Raw genomic sequence first — 19,247 nt, forward strand, 5'->3', positions numbered from 1 at the left:
GCTGCCTTCCCCTTCCTGGGTGGGAGCCCTCATTCTGACTTTACCACACTTAAAAAACGAAAGCACTGTCGGTGCATGACTGTGCTCCCCTCCTTGCAGCCCAGCACGCTGGTGAGACTGCTGCAGTGGGGCCTGGGCAGACACACCTGGGCGCTGTCCCATCCCTGTGGAGGATTTCCCTAACCAGGCAGCAACCCTCAGGGACAGAGCAGGGATCTGTGGAGAGACAGGTAAGGGATGCTTCCCAAGCTGGTTGGAACACTGTAAGGTCAGCCTTGGGAGGGTGTGCAGGGCTGTGGAGGCGGAAAGGATTCTCATTGGGATATGGGAAGGGCTGTGCTGTTGCTGCACTTGGGGCGCTGTGCTGCATCCCTGCCACGCTCCCCAAAACATCTCCTTCCTGAGGACACAGGGTGCAGTGCCAAGGCCCTAAGGTACAGGAACTGGAAGGGATTCAGGGAGCAGGGCAGGGTGCTGGAGAGCAGGCACACATCCCAGCACATGGGAAGCACATCGGGATGGAGAGGGGAGGGAAGAGAGGCCTGGCAAGAGGCCAAGCAAGGGGTGGCCCCTGGCACACTCGTCATGCTTTACTGGAAACATCTGGCCTGGGATATGGGGGCGTGCACTGGCTGCACACACATGTGTGCACAAGCACATAGGTATGGGGAGACATACACACACACATGTGTATCAGTACATGTACCCATGCCTGTGTACATGCATGCTCACATGTACCCATACATGTGTACATATGTGCCTATACATGTACAGATACACATACACAGGCATGAATGTTTGCACACACATGTAGACACCTCCAGACATGTGTGTGCATACGGCTGTAAACATGTACTACATGTGTACACACCCTGAGCCACATAGGGATAAGTGTATAGATTTGCATGTGTGTATGTGTGTGTACATGTGCCAGCAAGCATGCTCACCGCAGCATGCGCAGGCATGCACACAGCTGTGTGACACGCACGTGTGCAACAGACATCCACACAATGCACACGTGCACAACTGACAGAGTGACTTCACGCATCTTGGCTGGAGCCTGCGGCCGTCCCGCTGCCTGGGATTGCCATGGCACTGTGCCCTGGCAGTGTGTGCACGCTGCGTGTGGCGGCTCCGCTGTGTGTGAAAATGCGTGTGGCAGGGATGTGTGTCTGCAGGGATGCAGGTGTGCCCAGTGGGAGCCTCTGTGTGACCATACCTCCCATGTACATTCATTCTCATGCGCCACATGCCTGTGCAAGCCTGCATATGCCCCTCCACGTCCACATGCCTGTGGGATACCGGTGGCTACCGTGTGCCAAGTATGCCATGTGCATGCCCAAGTGCGCCAAGTGCAGAGTGTGCCCGTGCATGTCCATGCGTGCAGCGTGCCCGTGTGTGCCGCGTGTACCCGTGTGCCCACGCGTGTGTGTGTGTGCTATACGCAGCCCGTTTGCCCGCGGTACCGCGTGCGCTCCGGCCCTCCGCGGTGCCCGCGGTGCCCCCGGTGCGGCGAGGCGCGGTGCGGGTGCCGAGGCGGGGCGCTGGGGAGCGCGGCGAACCGGGGGGCGGAGCACGGCGGCGGGGGCGAGAGGCGGCGCCAGCCCCCACCGACCTCCAAACTTTCATTAACTCGGCAGCACCGGCTGCGGCGGCTCCGGGCCTGGTGGAGCACCGGCACTGACACCGACACCGGGCTGGGCGCGGCGGAGCGGCGCCCCCGCGGGCCCACCCGGCGCGGCGGGAGGGGCCGGGCGGCGGCATGGGCACGGTAAGGGGCGCGCACCTCCGCCGGCACCGGGTGTCCGGCCCGTTCAGCAGCCGTAGCAGCACTGGGGATGGGACGGGAGGAGGAGTGGGTGGGCTGCTGGAGAGGAATGAGGAGGGGACGAGGGCAGCAAGGGCCTCCGGAGTGGCGGGGTCGGGGACATCGGTAGCCGCACCGGGAGCGGCCACCCGTTAGGATGGTGTCGGGAGCGGAAGAGCGGGATAACGGGATGCGGGGCGGTCCCGCATCTGTTGCTCTCACGGCGCGGCGGCGCGGTGCCGGGGGAGCGCGGGGGCGCGGCGCGCAGAGCGGCACCACCGCCGCCGCTCCCGGGGAGGGCGCCGGACACCGGGGCGACCCGGCTCGGTGACGGGCCGGGGGGGTTGGCGGTAATTTTCCACGGGCATGTGCCGGGGCGGGGCGGCGGAGCAGCCACCACGTGGCGGCTGATGTAACCGGGCCCCCCCGCCGCCGTACTGCACCGGGCGGCGGCGGCGGGAGGGAGCCGGGCGGCGGGCGCTGCCCGCGGGGCCGCCGCCGGAGCCGCCGCCGCGGGGCGGCAGGAGAGCATGGCGGCGGCAAGCCGGCCCGCTTCCCCCCTTCCGCGGGCTCCGGGGAACCCCGGTTGCGGTGGGCCCGGCGGATGCTGGCGGAAGAAATGGCCTCGCAGGTGGCAGCGGCTGCACCGGTGCGTCGGGCCGCCCTCCCGCCGGGCGAGGAGGGACGGGGGCTCCATCCTTCGGTCGGACATCCGTGGCCTTCCGCTGGGTGCCGTGTGCTGCGTGCCCGCGCCGAGGTGTGACATGCTGTACGGGAGCCCTTGTGGGCACCTAGGTGTCCCCATTTCCAGCGTGCCTGTCACCCGTGCCGGCTCTAGGTACGAGCTGCGCTGCCCTCTGGTCTGTCATGGCATCTCGCAGCTGTGGGAGAGCAAACCCCTGGCACCAGTGCTTTGCATCCTTGTCCCTGCTGGGCTGTCCCATAGGACGCTGCAGCCTCGAGCATCCTTGCATCCGTCCCATTGCCACACCACCGCTGGCTGCGCACTCGGTCCTTGTCAAGCTGGGAGCCAATGCCAGCGGCACCTACGGTGCTCATGGAGGCTTATCAGCACCTGGCAGACCTCGAGGGGAGTGGCAGCTGTCCAGCCCTTGGGCACTCCCTCTTCCCAGGGCACAGGATTAGTTCCCGGTGTGCATTCAGAGCTGCATTGTGCGCAGTTTTCGGCTGGCTGGTAGTAGGTGTGTGTCAGGGAGGAGGCCTGCCCGCCGAGCCTGCACCTCCCACCTTTGAGAGGTCCCTGTGCCATGCAAGGAGCCACGCTTGTGGCAATGATGACATCTCAGCTCCCCTGGAAATGCAGGCACTGCTGAGGAGGGCATTGGCAGTGGGGTGCCGCATCTGTGGTATCTGCTGGCAGCAGCCTGTCTACGCTGGAGGGGCTGGGGGCTCACGCCACAGCCCCTGGATTCCTGCCCCTTATCTACACTGCCCATGCTCCTTCCTTATGTCTTAAGGTCTCTGCTGATTGCTTCAGAGTCATGGCAGCCTGGGGATAGGCCCGGGGGTGTTTGCTGCTGGTGGTGGTCAGAGACCCTCAGTGTGGGTCAGGGGTCCTTCTTCAGCCAGCAGGGGTACTGAGCACTGGTGTGGGATCTGCAAACACCAGTGCTTGCTGTGCAGACAATCAAACTGGTGTTTTGCAAGAGAGTCTGTCCCTTCCGATGAGGTCAGGCCTCGGTGTTCCCCAGGGGCCTCCAGCAGCCCCAGGCTGGGGCAGGGTGAGGGCCGGGGAAACAGATGCCTGTGCCCGTGCACTGTCCAGCAGCACCTGGCACCCGGCAGAGCCCAGCGGCTCGGCCCCCCTGCGCTGCACGTGCATGCGATGCACCGGGGCAGAAGGCAATCGTTTCCCATCTGTGTCCTGCGCGGCAGCTGAGCCCTGCACTGGCCCCGCTCTGCGCCCAGTCCCGGCGCTGCCGTGTGCCGCAGCCACTTCAGCTTCATCTCTTGCTGGGGGAGAGCTCAAGGGGCCCCGCTCCTGCCCACGGCCCCTGACGCCCACCTGCCGGGGGGCCAGCAGCCAGCTGTCCACAAGGTCGTCTGTCCACACCGGGTAAATCTTTAACTGCTTCTTGGGAAACACCTGGGAGCCGCCGTTCGTGTGGATGCCAGGGGGTTCAGAGACGCTGCAGGGGCTGGGAGCCAGCAGAAAGAGACCCCACCAACAACCTACCCTGCCCCAGGCCCTGCGTCCTCCACCAGGAGTCTTGCTACCCAGTGGGCAGGTAGAGGGGATCGACTTGCCTGGCACAGCCCCCCATTTCCTGGAGGGAGGGAGAGAGAGGCCTGGGGTGGGGATGTGCCCACCCCACCAATCACATCTCTCTTGGTGTCTTCTCCCCTCTGCCCAGCTTGCTCTGCCGGTGGATTGAAGGACGCTAGTGCTGGTGCCGCAGGCAGCGTGACAGAGAGCGGGCAGGCAAGGGACCCTGCGCTGGGCAGCTGGCACCGTGCTCCAGCCTCCAGGAATGGCCGATAAGTGCAGCGAGGGGCTGCTGGTAAGTGCAGGGGTGTGGGGAGCGGGCTGGTGTGCACCACTGCCTCGGGGACCCAGAGAGCCTGGCGCAGGGAGCAAGACACTGGGGCTCCCATAGGACTTGGTGTGCCCTTCCGGGAGCTCCAGTTGGGGTTGTGGAACTATGGTGCTCTCCCAGCATGATGATTTTTGGGCTTATGCTCTCTCTCCATGAGCCTGTTGCCTGTGGGGCTCTTCGGGTGTGGTGTCTTGTTGTGCCTGGAGATGCTATCACCTGTTTTCAGGCGCTCTGCCCAGCCTTATCACCCACCCCAGCTCTGCAGGCAGGCGATTGTACAGCCTGCTGTCAGAAAGGGTCCAGGTGTTCCTCCAAGCCAGGTGGCTCCAGCAGGGCACATTGTGGGTGCTTCTCCTTGCCTTCACCCAGTGAGCTCTCTGAGACTGGGCTGGTAGGATGGTGCAGTGGCAGAGGAAGGTTTCTCTGGGCACTGGTGTAGTGCCTGACCTTCCATCCTCATGAGCGGTGTGTTTCAGGGTGCTGTCAGCCGCCGTGCGCTTGCCTGCGCCAGGGTGGATTTGGTGTTCTGGGCAGATGTGGGATGTGCCCGCTGCATGTCTTTGTTGGAAGGCTGTGATGGCCCCATGCTTGTGGCAGCTCAGGTTCCTGTGAAAAGCTGCTGTGCTGCCTTGGGCAGGTGAGCCCTCAGGCTAGGTTTGGCTGTTTCCCTCTTCCCCAGAGGATAGGAGCTGAATGCTGAGATTGACACCGTCACCGGGCCCTCCCCTTCCCAGGGGGCTTCCTGAAATAGCTGCACACTCCAGCTGGAGGGCTGGGAGCCAGCATTTGCCTGGGAAGCCAAGAGCCAGGGGAGCAGCATGCTCCAGCAAGTGCTTCCAGCGCGCCCGCGTGCACGCAGTTCCTCTGCCTGTGTGTCCCAGCATGGCCCCGCCGGCCGTGCCTGCAGCAGGGAGCCCAGCACCCATCCTGCCCCAGCGGAGAAGGGGCTGGGGCAGCTGGTGGGATAGGAAGGTAGATTTCTTCTGGAGAAGCCCTGGGCCGGTAACAGGGAGATGCTGAGGATATATCTTGGCACAGTCAGGGGTCTGTCCTGGCACTTCTGCACGTGGCGCTTGCCATGACTCCGTGCTGTTGATGTTTTCTTGCTATGACCAGAGCAGTCAGCATCGCAGTGAGGCGAGGGCTGAGCCTGACACCTGTGTCAGGAGCCAGACATTGGAGTGCCCGCCCACTCCCCATAGATCTTTAACCCACTTCTCAGAAGTACCTGACCAGCCCACTCCAGGGTGAGGGTGTCACATGCAGCAGGGCCTGACACATGCTGTGTTGGCTGCCCTGGCTCTCAGACCTCTTCCTGAGCCTCCCCTGGTTGCAGGGTGCAAGGATACTGCTGCACAGGGCATTGCTGCTATGGGTTCTGTGGGGAGAAGGGTAGGTTCTTGTGAGAGCATCCCTGCTCCTGAAGCATCCCCATTCCTGCATCCTATGAGCACCAGGAGGAGCTGCAGTGGGCCAGGTTCTGACCACTGAGCTGCCCGAGTCCCTGGGAAAGGAACATAATCTCCTTGGCCTGTCTCCAGGGCCTCTCAGTAACCTCGTAAAGTTTGGTTCCTGCCTGTCCTCTCATCCCTGCCAGTGGGTGCAGTTCCTACCCCCACCACCCCCAGTCCAGCTGGGCTCTCACCATGCAACCCCTGCCTGGCATTGTGTGCCATGCCTGGGGCTGGACACGTTTTCAGTGCCTGCTGTGCCCCACCTGGGGAGGGACAGGGGTGATGGAGGCAGCAGGTGGGTGATGTCAGCTGTACCTCAGTTTCCTCACCTGGGGCCTGGAGAAAAAGGGTGATGTGTACTGCTTTTGCAGGACCTGTGTTTTTGAGTGCCCCTGTGAAGCTCTGAATGTTTACTCCAAAACAGGAGGCAGATGGGAGAGGCTGTGCCCACCCTACTTCTCCCAAGCCCCCCCAGCAATGCTCTGACTGTGGATAGCAAGAGGAGTGCGGGTTAGCTACAAGGGCTGGATCAGTCCCTGTGTAGCTGGGCAGAGGGGCTCCCTGTGAGCCACAGGGGAGGGTCTGACTGCCTCTCCCTCCCAGGCCTTTAAGGACATTTTGTTTTGTTGTCCTTGGGGTGCTTTGTTCAGACTCCAACATTGCCAGTGGCTCCTGACTCCCAGGGCTGCCTTGCTGGCATGCCAGGCTGCTTTTGGCTGCAGCTTGCCCAGCTCAGGTGGGTTCCTGCTGTCACCCAAGATCACCCTGACTACACCCTGGGGCACTGCTCCCACTGCACTGCAAGGGGGGTAAGGGCCGGGGGGTCCCTGCGTGTTCCAGACACCCCCAGCGGCGCCGTGCCACTGACCAGCGGCAGGAGCTGCGGAAGTGGCTTTTGGCTGCGGGAGCCCTTCCCGGAATACCAAGGGGCAGTGATGGGGGGGCTGGCGGGGGATTTTTCTGCCTGAATGCCCCGGGAGAATCATGTCTGCCCTGGTAGAACGGGGCCAGAGAAAGGCAGCCCTGTTGGGAAGCACTCAGCTAGGCGATAGTGGCACTGGGACAGGTCCCTGGGTATCATTCCTACCCCTGTCACCCTGCAGCCTTGTCAGGGGGCTGGAAGACCTGTGGACCACCCCCCATACACCCATCGCCCCTGTCTCTCTAGTTCACCCCCAGCACCACCAGCCAGTCAGGCTGGGGAACAGAATGCCAGGGTAGGTGAGGGTCCTTTGTTTCTAGCAGTGTGCCTCCATGCAGCTGGCTGTCTCCTCCATCTGCTGGCTGGGCTGCCAGGGATGCAGCACTCTGCTCCCACAGGGCAAGGCTGGCACAGGATCTGGAATCCCCAGGACAGGATGGTGGGTCCTGCTGTGCTCAGGCTGCTCTAAGGGGCAGGGAGACCTATGTGCCCAGGGCAAAACATGGTGGTGGCACACAGGTGGCCCAGGCAAAGTATTGCAGCTGAACTGGGTCATGGAGGGATGGCCACAAGGTGCCCACACACCTTGCAGGGTGTCTGGGCACAGAGCTGCCTGGCTCTGTGTAGGGCAGGGCTGGGGTCACTGGGGCTGGCACAGCATGGGGTGGCTCTTGGCTTGCATGTCGTGGGGGGCACAGTTGAGTGCTGCCATCCCATGGGTGGGACATGTCCCAAGCTACTGGGTGGCTGGTGCAGGAGGGGACAGGAAGAAGCACTGGGTGCTGGCATGTGGGAGGTGGAGTGCCCGCCCCGCACACGTGTGCTGTTCACGTGTGCGCCCTCGGCCGCTGCTGCCTGGACCCCAGATGGTCTCCCGAAAGCGCCGGCCCGTCCCCCCGCCCTCCGTGCACCATCATGTGTCACTGGCGCCTCGGCCACTCTCCCCAGCCAGGACATAGGGCTGAGAGCAGCTGGGGCACCCCGAGCCTGGCTGCAGGGCACCCTCTGCCTGGCCTCCTATGGGACACACCACCCCACCAGGATCCCACCTCGTGCTGGCAGAGGGGTGAGCAGGGAGGCTGTGGGGTGCCTGGGCAGCGAAGGGGTCGTGGCATAGCCCTCCTGCCAGCCAGATGGTCCCCCTGGGGCAGTGACCTTGTGAGGGTTGCCATGGAGGCCCCATGATGTCAGCAATAGTATGAGGTTGAGTGAAGTAGCATGGCACCAGGCTGAGGATGTGCCAGCAGAAAGGCTTGTCCCTGTGCCCCTACCGCCAAGCAGGGCCATGCCCTGTTCCTGCAGCCCTTGAATGCCCAGGGTTGGGATTGGGCATGCAGGGCCAAGCTGCCATGTGGATGATGGGCATGAGGGCAGGAACGCATGTGTAGGGCTTGGATGTTGAGGCATGGAAATAAGAGGCTCTGAGGGAATGTCATCTTCTGCTATGCTCCGAGAGCAGCTTCTGGCCCTGACCAGACGGGCAGCGGTGCCCGCAGGGAGGGCAGTGCTGCCCACTGGAGCGTGCAGGGCTGTGAGCAGCTGGACCCCGCTAATGAGGCCTCATTAAGTGGGACAGGGCTGAGCCCGCTGTGCAGCCTGCTCTGCCTTGCCTTGCCCTGCCTACACGGGCCAGGGAGGGCACCTGGCGGGTGGGGGTCCGGCTCGTGGGGGGTAGCAGAGGCACGGCAGTGCCCGCGGGGTGGGCCGGGCAGGCATGGTGCCAGGGCAGGTGGCATGGTGGGGTGCCGGCGCTACAGCGGGGCGGGCGACGGGGGGCCGAGCCTGGCTGGGAGGCAAGTGGGGAGCAGTGCCAAGCGCTGGAGGCAGTGGGCGGGGGAAGGCGGGAGGGCGGGTGGCTGCTGCTGCGCCGGAGCCCGAGGTGCCAATGAAGCTGGGGACTCACGGAGCCGTCCAGCCTGGGCCCCCGGATGGCAGCTGCGAGCAGCCAGGCCCCCTCGGACCCTCTCAGCAGGTCAGTGGGCAGGTGAGAGCAGGACCTGGGGGGCAGAGTTGGGGGCGGGCCAAGCGGAGTGGTGGCCATGCCAGCGCTGTCCCCCCACCACTCATGGGTCTCCAAAACCCTTTGTACTGTCTTTGGGGTGGTGGCTCTGCAGGGGGGAGCTGAAGCTGTAGGTTTGTGCCATGGCATGCTGGAGAGGTACCCACAAACCCTACAGCCTTTGATGTGGGGTGCTCCAGGGAGGGAGGGCAGAGTATGGCACCAAACCCCTCCATGGCCCCAGTTGTGTTGGGAGAAAGAAGAGCTTGTCTGACAGTTGTGTGTTTGTTATCCCTGGAATCTACCGATTTTGCAGGAGAGGTGTACAGCACCTGGGTTGCAACTCAGTGCTGCAGGAGCAGAGTGTAGCAGAGACCCTCCTTGTTCCCCCTCCCCTCTTCCCTTTCATGCGTATCAGTGAGCAATGTCAAAGTTTGCCTTGTTTCCCCCATGGCACCCCAGGGCAGTGCTGGTGGCTCGCAGAGCTTGCTCCGGGCTGTCACTGGGGCTGGGCAGCCTTCTGCAATGGGGGGTGGTGAAGGCAGTGTAACACTCCTGGGAGATCCTGTGGTTTGGGTGTGCCCCTCATCACTGCATTACCCCAGCCCTGGGACTGTCCCCATTACCATGCCAGATGCCTTTTCTCACACAGTATGTCTCTGCTACACTGGGACAGGGCCAAACATGGGGCTGAACACCAAAGAGAGAGGGTAGGGAAAGTTAGGATATGCTGGTGAGGCTGGCAGAGTCAGTCATGTGCTGTGCCTGCATCAGGGCACAGCAGCCTCGGATGCAGGGATGACACTTGTGGATTCATTACCCCGTGAACCAGGACAAGGAGTGCAGGGCCAGATTATAATGCCCCCAGAACCCAGGATCAGTTGACAGTCAGCAAGGGTACCCAGGACACCCCTTCTCTAAGTGATCACATCCCTTGGAACTCCCACCTCAGGCTGGGGTCATCTGCCTCCAGCATCCTGTACCCCACTTTCTTGCCCTGGAAGAGCCACTGTCATGGCAAATGATGTAATTAGCATATTTTTCTATCTCCCAGCAGCCCCTGCCTAAAAAAGCTGTGAGTTTGTTGCCATTGCCGTGGCAATGAGCGATGACATCAGGCTGATGACATCAGGGGTACACTCTGCTGGCATTGCAGGAGCAGCCCTAACGGCCCCTGAGTTGGAGGCTGCAGGGCATCCTCTGGAGAAATTGGGGGCCCCTCACTGGTTCATGGGGGCTAGATAAGGTTTGTGCCCTGCAGAGTGCTGGGCTGGCATACCCCCATGTGGACAGTTTGAATGGAGGAAAAAAGAGGAGGGAGTTTGTGCTGGAGATGCCTCTCATGAGGACATCCTTTTCCAGTATTGACCCTGCCACCATCACAAGCTGACCAGCCATAAATCAGGGCCCCTCGGGGAAGTGGGGCGCATCCGGGCACCCCAGCCAAGCTGTCATTGTGTGAGTCGATGCTGCTTAGCATGAGAAAGACCTTGGTGCCAGGCAGGGTGATGGATGATGCCTGCTTTGCTGGGCTGGGGAAGTTTTGGCTGTGATGTGTGGGGGGTTCCCTGGGGAAGGGGAGGAAGGATGCCCTGGGCACCCCGAATGTCCCCTTTTGGGATGTTTTGGACATTCCCTTTTGGAACTTCCCTTCTGAAGACATTTGGGGTGCCTGGTGCATCCTTCCTCCTCCCAGATGTTATCACTCAAGACAGGGATCCTTTGAGGCTGCACTGGGTTACATGCACAGAAAATCTGGGGCCTGGGAGTGGGACCTGGCCCTCCAGAGACTGCACCATTGCTGCGTGGCACCTCTCCCTCTCCCTTTCCCATAGCAGGGAAGGGGGGGGGAGTTTAATCTCCCAGATGTCTGGGTTCTCTCTATCTACCTCCTTTTTTACCATGTGGGGTTGGGAGGGTGGTTAATGAGTGTAAAGGACTGTATGACCTTCCTAGATTTGGGGAGGGGGGGTTGTAGTGAGCTGATGGGTGAGCATGCAAGTGTTTGCGCACGTGTGCTCGCTTGTGCATGCATGGACACACATGTGGCTGCCCCCTTATTGGGGACAAGTGCACCAAAGCCCAGTGCTGCAGGAAAGGAGGAGGGAGCAGCACAGGCCTGGCAGCTTCATTGCACTGGTGCCAGGCAACTCAAATTTGGGGTGCTCCATGAGGCTTGGGAGTGAAGCCAGGGGGGTCACCTGAGCAGAGTGATGGCTTGGAACAGGGATGAGGTCCCCCGTGAGTGCCAGGGCTCCTGGCTGGGCCATATAGTGTATCTGGTCCCCTCACCAGACCTTTTGTCAGGGAGGCTGGAGCATTGCCCCACTCCTGCTGGCTGTGCTGCTCATTAGGAGCCTCGTTAGTGCGAGCAGCTTAATCAGAAGCTTCCCGACCAGATCAGTCTGCTCGAGTGGGCAGTGTGCCCTGGCATGGGGCACTGCCAGTGTCCTGTCCCCTGCTTTGGGGACCTTTGAGTCCTGCTCTTGCACAGCACCCCACAATAAGAACCTCTGCTGGGAGGGAGGTCCCCCAGCACCTGGAGCTGCCGTGAGCTTGTTTCTGATGGCCCCTTTGCTCACAGAGTCAGCTGGGGGCACTCCGGTTCCCCGGCTGGGCACGGCAGCGTGCTGCCCCTACAGCCCTGCCCAAAGTGCCCTCCGTGCCCCCTCGCCCCTCTGCTGCAGCCCTGCTCCCCTGCAGCCCCCCCGCAGCCCGCGGCGCGTGCGGGCCCCGCTCGCAGCAGATGGCTTTGTTTGGCAGCGCGGTGCCGGAGTCGCTGGGCATCACGTCCCGGCTGTGCCGGCCTAATCAAATGACACGGTTAGGTGCACCGCGCCTGCTGCCCGCCCCGCCGCCCTGAGCAGATCCAAAGTGACGGCTCCCATTTGTGGCCCGCTCACTGCCGGCGTCAGCCATTGTGGGGGGCAGCGGGGGCAGAGGCACGAGGTGGGCATGGGGCACTGGGGTGTCTGTGGTGGTGAGACCAGCACCGTGGAGTTCCAGCAGGCTCCTAGGGCTGCCGGCACCCTGTGCTGCTCCTGTAGCAGCATGGGTGCTGTGGGGCTATGAACTGGCAACCAGCACCCTCGCCCCATGCACCCATCCATCACCTGGCTTCAGGTGGGGAGGGGAGGGCTCAGGGCACCCCTGCATTGCAAAATGCCATCTACCTTCAGCCTAACCTGCCAGAGCTCCACAGCATCCTTGCAGGACATTAGTATGACATTAGTGCTGGACAGAGCCATGGGGTGATGGGTGCCATCCCTGCTGGGGTGACAGGCACTCATCTCCTTTGTTGTTGTCCTCCTTGGTGTGAGCTCACATTATGTGGCAGTCTGCACAAAGCGCCCTTTTTGCCCCCTTCTGCCCCCCTGCCCCCCCACTCCCCTGCAGGGAAGACAGCTGGGCACTGGGGCTGTCCACTCAAGGGACCCAACTGCCTGGGACCCTCTGTGAGCTGCCCCAAGCACGGTGCCCTTGCTTAGTGCTGAGCTGGCAGCAGGACCCTGGCTGAAGCAGGGTGCTTTTTCCTGGGGGGGTACCCAGGCCCCTGCCAGCTCCAGTCACTGCACCTCACTTCCCATCAAGAGGGGCTTTTGCTTCAACCTGGGGGTCCTGCAGTTTCCCCCCCAGTCGTGGGCAGTGGCCACCCAGCAGGACCTCTCTCGCTGGGCACAGGGAGGGGGGGGCTTGAGAACAGAGGCCCCTTTGTGCTCTGGCGCCTGGACCTGCTTTGTATGAGTTGCAGGCTCTCCCTTTGCTGCAGCCGGGCTCTGGGTAGAGCCATTCACTGGGGGGGGCCGACACCGTTGCCCTCCCCCTCCTTGGCACTGGCTGTGCGTGGCGGGCAGCGGGGACAGGCAGGGGGGCGGGATGGGGAAGGATGCCGGGGACCTCCCAGCCCCGCTCGGCGGCTGTCACCCTTCCAATGGGGCCAGCAGGGGGGTCCCCAATTGACACATCCCATGGCATCTCTCCACAGAATGGCGCTGTGCCCGGGGAGCAGGGCAAGCAGGAGAAGAGCGTCAAGCGTGGCAACTGGGGCAACCAGATCGAGTTTGTGCTGACCAGCGTGGGCTATGCCGTGGGCCTAGGCAACGTCTGGCGCTTCCCATACCTCTGCTACCGCAATGGGGGAGGTGGGTGTCGGGGCCAGGGGAGTGGGGTTCCTCTGGGCACGTGTGGGGGTGTGCACCCCAGCCCCGTATGGTGTTTCTTGGGGTGGTGCAGGGCATGGGAAGCACAGCTGGGCTTGGGGTTACTGTTCACTCATCCTCTGGTTCCTGCTTATTAGGTGCCTTCATGTTCCCCTACTTCATCATGCTCGTGTTCTGCGGCATCCCCCTGTTCTTCATGGAGCTCTCCTTTGGGCAGTTTGCCAGCCAGGGTTGTCTTGGTGTCTGGAGGGTCAGCCCCATGTTCAAAGGTAAGGAGATGCCTGCCCGTACTGGCACAGGCCAGCATGAGACACCTGCTGTCACTGTGCTCGGCGGCTGGCGTGACCCTCACACACCATGGGGTGCATGCACACCTCTGGCACATCACATGGCCCAGTGCAGGCACCTGCAGCTTGTGCAGACCTACACACACATGCCCTGCGCATAGATCACAGTCTGCATTGCCCTGCTCCCCTGTGCACATGGCTGCCCTGGCTACGCTGCCCTGCACAGCCTGCCTGGCATCCCTTGCACACGTTACACGTGTCCCTGCATACGCGTCGCATCTCCTGCGCAAACCCCAGCCCTGCGCTGGCATCCACTGCAGGCATTACACACACATCCCTGCCTATGCCACACGTGTCCCCAGCGCATCACTCTTGCAGAGGCCACTCAGGTCCCCTGAACACACTGTGGCCTGTCCAGCTGTGGGCATGCTTCTACAGTCGCCTCCCTGGACCATAGGTAGCAGGTGCTGTGCCCACATGCTTGCCCTGCCATGGCTGGACCCTGCTCCAGGTGCATCTCCTGGCTTACTGGCATGCTCCTATTCTGCTGGCTCCCCTGGCTCACACCTGCAGGCTGCCTGCCAGGTGACATGCCCACAATGTCATGTCTGAGTGCAAGCAGCCCATGCACACACTCTTGTGTGTCCTGCACAGTGTTATGCTGAGCCTGGGGTGCACTTCCCTGTGCTCATGTGGCCTGTCACATGCCATGCCACCAGATAACTGCAGACGTAAAGTCACTTTAGCCAGGAGTGACCCCCATCCAGTTGTTCGTTTGGGCTGCGGGCCCCACGAGTTTGCCTGCAGTCTGTATGCATTGCCATGTGTCCAAGGGGACCCTCGGCACCACGAGGCTCGTTTGGAGGTAGAGGATCCCATGCACAGTGCTCCTCACACGTGTGACTAAGCCAGGCACTCAGCCACAGGATGGCTGCAAGGCTGCTGACAGCATTGCATGCAGCCCACTCCTCCCATGCCACAACCCCTGGTGCTGTGCGCCGTGCCCGTGCCGCTGCACCCTGCCGCTCACCCCTCCCCGGTGCTGTTCCCAGGCGTGGGCTACGGGATGATGGTGGTGTCCACATACATCGGGATCTACTACAACGTGGTGATCTGTATTGCCTTCTACTACTTCTTTGTGTCCATGACGCGCGTGCTGCCCTGGACATACTGCAGCAACCCCTGGAACACGCCCGACTGCGTGGGGGTGCTGGACGGGAACCTCTCCAGCCGTGCTGCCCTCAACATCACCCAGCTCCTCAACAGCACCCAGAAGCGCACCAGCCCCAGCGAGGAGTACTGGAGGTACCAGGGCCTGTGATCAGGGATGGGGGACGTGATGATGGTTGGGCCCCACTGACGCTGCTGCCCCCTCCCCACACAGGAGGTATGTGCTGAACCTGTCGGATGACATTGGGAACCTGGGCGAGGTTCGGCTGCCCCTCCTGGGCTGCCTTGGTGTCTCCTGGGTCGTTGTCTTCCTCTGCCTCATCAAGGGCGTGAAATCCTCGGGAAAGGTACCTGTGTGTTCCCTCTCCAGGTTCCTCCCTGGGGGTGTGGACATGCCTTCAGAATAGATGGCCGGGTCCCCTCTAGGCATAACCCCACCCCTACTGGGAATGAACCTCCCATTGTGGATATATTCCCAATCCCTTCTGGGTGCAGCTCCTCCTCTTTTAGCTTTGTTCCTGCTCTCTGTCTGCTCCTCCCACTCTGGGAAAGGTCACACCCCTGTGACCTGGCCACATCCCTTCTGGACATAGCTCCTCCCATGTGGCCATGGTCTCACCTCCTTCAGGATAGTCCCTTCTCTGGACCATATCTGCTCCTCCTGGTCTGTCACTCCAGACTCTGGACCATAACGCAGTCTACAGCCACACCTTAGCCGTTCCTGCCTGTGTCCCCACCCCTGTCCCCATCCCCACCTCACTGAGGTGCTGCCCCACAGGTGGTGTATTTCACGGCCACCTTCCCCTATGTGGTGCTCACCATCCTCTTCGTGCGCGGCATCACGCTGGAGGGGGCCGTCACTGGCATCATGTACTACCTGACACCCCAGTGGGACAAGATCCTCAATGCCAAGGTGAGCAGGGACAAAGGGTGGCGGGCAGCCAGGGCTGAGCGGGGCTGGGGGCACAGCATTGACCATCCCACTGCCACAGGTGTGGGGTGACGCGGCCTCACAGATCTTTTACTCGCTGGGCTGTGCCTGGGGCGGGCTCATCACCATGGCTTCCTACAACAAGTTCAACAACAACTGCTACCGGTAAGTGCCCGACCACAGTCCCCCAGCCCTGCCACTGTCCTCGTGTCTACTGCCAGCCCTGACTCCTCTTCCCATAGGGACAGCATCATCATCAGCATCACCAACTGTGCTACCAGTGTCTATGCTGGCTTCGTCATCTTCTCCATCCTGGGCTTCATGGCCAACCACTTGGGTGTGGATGTCTCCAAGGTGGCTGACCACGGGCCAGGCCTGGCCTTCGTTGCCTACCCTGAGGCCCTCACCTTGCTCCCAATCTCACCACTGTGGTCCATTCTCTTCTTCTTTATGCTCATCCTCCTGGGGCTGGGTACACAGGTAGGTCATGTTGGGGCCAGCATGTTCAGATGGGGTGGCATGGTGGGGCCAAGGTGGTGACATGCTGCCCTCTCTGCCCCCTATGTAGTTCTGCCTGCTGGAGACTCTGGTCACGGCCATTGTGGATGAGGTGGGCAATGAGTGGATCATCCGCAAAAAGACCTTTGTAACGCTGGGAGTGGCTGTGGCTGGCTTCCTGCTGGGTGTCCCACTCACCACACAGGTAGGTGACCATGGGACCCCATGTTGCTATGGGGTGCCATTGCCATGGCCGCTTTCATCAGCCACATCCACGTTGTTGCACTATGATGGTAGTGACAGCCAGGGCCTGGTCTTGCCATGCCAACACTGAGGACAGGACCCACAATTAAGTGTCTCCGTGCTGACTCTGGCATCAGGCATTGCCGTGCCAGCCGTGGCAGCGGTGTCTGAGCTGTGTGTTGCCGGCACAGTCAGCATGGCTGTGCTGGTGTCTGCCAGCAGCAGTGGTACCACAGGGGCAGCTGTGCCAATGCATCTGTTTTCCAGGCGGGCATCTACTGGCTCCTGCTAATGGACAACTACGCCGCCAGCTTCTCCCTGGTGGTCATCTCCTGCATCATGTGTGTGGCCATCATGTACATCTATGGTAGGTGCAGCTGCCTGCAGCCAATCAGATGGTAGGGCTGATCCGGCCACCCAATGGGGAAGGGCTTTCCCCAACAGCTGGCCAATCAGCAGTTTGCTCTGTGTTACATGGGGAGGCTGTTGCCCAATCAGGAGCTGTGGCTCTGGGGGGCTCATGGGTCCCGCCACGCTGGGGCTGGGGCTGGGTAAGCCGTGAGGGGGCTCAGGTCACCACCAGGGCTGATGGTCATTTTTCTCCCCAGGACACCGCAACTACTTCAAGGACATTGAGATGATGCTGGGCTTTCCTCCCCCACTTTTCTTCCAGATCTGCTGGCGCTTCATTTCACCTGCCATCATATTTGTGAGCATTGCAACCACGGGGCACTGGGATGTGGGAGGAGGGAGTGAGGAGCTCACCTGGACATGGCGCTCCCTGGAGAGGAGGGTGCTGAGCTCAGGAGACCAGCAATAGGACAGTGCAGGGAAGCTGTGGGGGCACAGAGCAAGCTGGCTGCTCCCCACTGGCTGATCCTGCCTATCCCTTCCCAGTTCATCCTGGTCTTCACAGTGATCCAGTACCGGCCCATCTCCTACAATGAGTATGTCTACCCTACTTGGGCCATCAGCATTGGCTTCCTCATGGCGCTCTCTTCCGTCATCTGCATCCCCATCTACGCCATCTACAAAGTGTGCCGTTCTGAGGGGGACACACTGCTTGAGGTGGGTGGCCAGGGGCTACACCCCTTTGTCTGAGTCCCACCTGGGGCTGCCATCAAGGCTGTCCCTGGAGCTGTCAGCAGTGGTTGTGTGCAGGCAGTGTGCATAGAGCAGCACGTCTGTGCATCCCTGGAAGCTGTTGGCATATTGGTGCAGACTGGGACAGGGGAGCATGGTGGGTGCTAATCTTGTCTCCATCCTTTCTCTTTCTAGCGCTTGAAAAATGCTACCAAGGCAAGCAAGGACTGGGGCCCAGCTCTGCCAGAGCACCGCAGCGGGCGCTACGCCCCGGTGTTCAGCCCTTCCACCGAGTCTCACCTGGAGGTGCAGCCCCTGCAGCCAGAGAAGGGCCAGAGTGAGGCGGCTGCATCCCCCGTGCAGGGCAGTAATGGCTCAGCCCACAGCCAGGACTCCAGACTGTGACTCCCCACAATCCCCGCACCCCCTCTCTAACCCTTCTTGCACCTTCCGCTGGCGGAGCCTGGCTCCGGGCCGCACTGGACCATGGGGGCTCTCAGCACCCATCCCCGAGACCCCCCGACCTCCTCGCCGGTTAACCCCTCCCGCCCCTGCCCCCGTGGCGTTCGTTAACCCTCGTGTTTACGGTAACCTTTGTGCTCGACGCTGGGACAAGAGAGGAGGGGGCACGGCCCCGGGAGGGCTGGGAGCCAGAGGCACTTTGCAGGAGCCTTGACCTGGAGGTATGCACAGGATGGGGGGGGTGGGATGCTCCCAGGCTCCCACCCCCCCTTCCTTAAGCCAGGCAGCCTGCCCTGCCATGGGGCACCCTCCTGACCTTCCCATGGGGAGGACATGGAGTGGGACCAGGGTTGGGCATGCCAGGATTGCTCACGGCCTGTGTGTGCACAAGGCCATCGTGGCAAGGGTTGGCACTGCAGGGATCCCCAGCCTGGGTCTCAGCCACTGTGGCTCAGAGCCTATTGGGTCTCACAGGTGGTCATACCCAGGGGTGCTGCCAGGCACGAGGCCAGCACAGGAAGATGGGGGCAAGCATGTTGCTTGCACCAGAACGGGGATCTGATGGCACAAGACACAAGCACTTAGAGCACACGTGTGTACACGTGTGTGTCCCTCACAGACACAGCATGGGCAAACATGTGGCGTACGTGGCCATGCACATATGCACGGTACACTGGGGCTGTGCAGGCAGTGGGCTGGGATGTTCCCCTCCATGCACCCCTCCACCCTGTGGCCCCACTGGGGTCTGTGGGTGCCCTTCTGGGTGGCCAGGTATTGCCTACAAAGCTGGGCACAGCCACAAGCAGCCCAGTGCTGCTGCCTGCCCCATGATGGGGCAGGAGGCTGGGGAGTACTTAAGCCTGGCTAGGGGGTAACCAGACAGGGATGAGGTTCAGCTCTCCCTGGCAGCTCCAGCACTGACAGGGGAGGACCCTCCATGGTGCTAAGGGGGACCAGGATGGACCGGCCTCCCCCAGCTGCTGCTTAGCAAGAGGTACCAGCGGAGACACGAAGGGCTACACCAGCCCACTCGCTCCGAGCCATCTGGGGATGCTCAGTCCCCAGTCAGTATTAGTGGAACAGGATGCACTGGCAAAGGCTGGGCGGTTTTAAATCTGTCTTCCAGCTCCAGCCAAAGGGCTTGGAGCTCTTGATTTGGGGTGGATGGGATGAGACCCTTCCTACCCCGACTGCTCCCCTCCCAGCCAACACCCTGTGCTCCCCATGTTGCAGCCCCGAGGCTGGCACAGGGACATGGCACAGCTTGGCACGGTGGCGGGAGGCAGTGGGCGGCGAGCCCCAGCAGGATGTTCCAGCTCCCCGTCCCGAGCCCCCCGTCGTGCCGCGGCGAGGGGGCACAGGTTCCGCATGGTGCCCGTGCCCTGCCCCTCGAGTCACGCCGCTACTCTTCACCTCTAATTGTTAGCAATAACGCGCGCGTCCCTGGGCAGCGCTGCCTGTGCCAGTGTCCCTGGGCAGCGCTGCCTGTGCCAGTGTCTCTCCTGGTGTAGAGTTCTAAAGTATCCTAGATTTTAATGAGATTTATATTCCTGAGGTTGTGTCCTGCTGTGCCCTTTTTTGGGAACCATGTGAGGGGAGGGGTTGAACAGTGGGGGACCACACTTAATGGGTGCAGCTCTTTTCCCCTCTGATGGAAAGTATTGGCAACCAAC

The 19,247-nt window shown here is 61.8% G+C and overlaps 1 protein-coding gene across 5 annotated transcripts; it reads left to right on the forward strand.

The window, feature by feature from the left end:
- Positions 1-1,633: 1,633 nt before the first annotated feature.
- On the forward strand, positions 1,634-19,128 carry SLC6A9 (solute carrier family 6 member 9). Of its 5 annotated transcripts, none has more exons than XM_085586318.1 (14): positions 1,634-1,771; positions 4,183-4,329; positions 12,726-12,882; positions 13,038-13,169; positions 14,240-14,492; positions 14,572-14,704; positions 15,136-15,270; positions 15,350-15,453; positions 15,531-15,768; positions 15,857-15,991; positions 16,297-16,396; positions 16,638-16,738; positions 16,927-17,097; positions 17,308-19,128. In XM_085586318.1, the coding sequence occupies exons 2-14, from the start codon at positions 4,300-4,302 to the stop codon at positions 17,515-17,517; spliced, it is 1,899 nt and encodes a 632-aa protein (XP_085442444.1). In that variant the 5' UTR covers positions 1,634-1,771; positions 4,183-4,299; the 3' UTR covers positions 17,518-19,128. The 5 variants fall into 5 exon arrangements, with proteins under 5 accessions (XP_085442444.1, XP_085442445.1, XP_021383956.1 ...); XM_021528281.4 differs by lacking the exon at positions 1,634-1,771 and adding an exon at positions 3,947-4,056; XM_085586319.1 differs by lacking the exon at positions 4,183-4,329 and having other exon boundaries at positions 1,639-1,771.
- The last annotated feature ends 119 nt before the right edge of the window (positions 19,129-19,247 follow it).

This window comes from Lonchura striata, chromosome 8 (genome assembly GCF_050655825.1).
Source record: "Lonchura striata isolate lonStrDom1 chromosome 8, ASM5065582v1, whole genome shotgun sequence".
NCBI classification, from domain to species: Eukaryota; Metazoa; Chordata; class Aves; order Passeriformes; family Estrildidae; genus Lonchura; species Lonchura striata.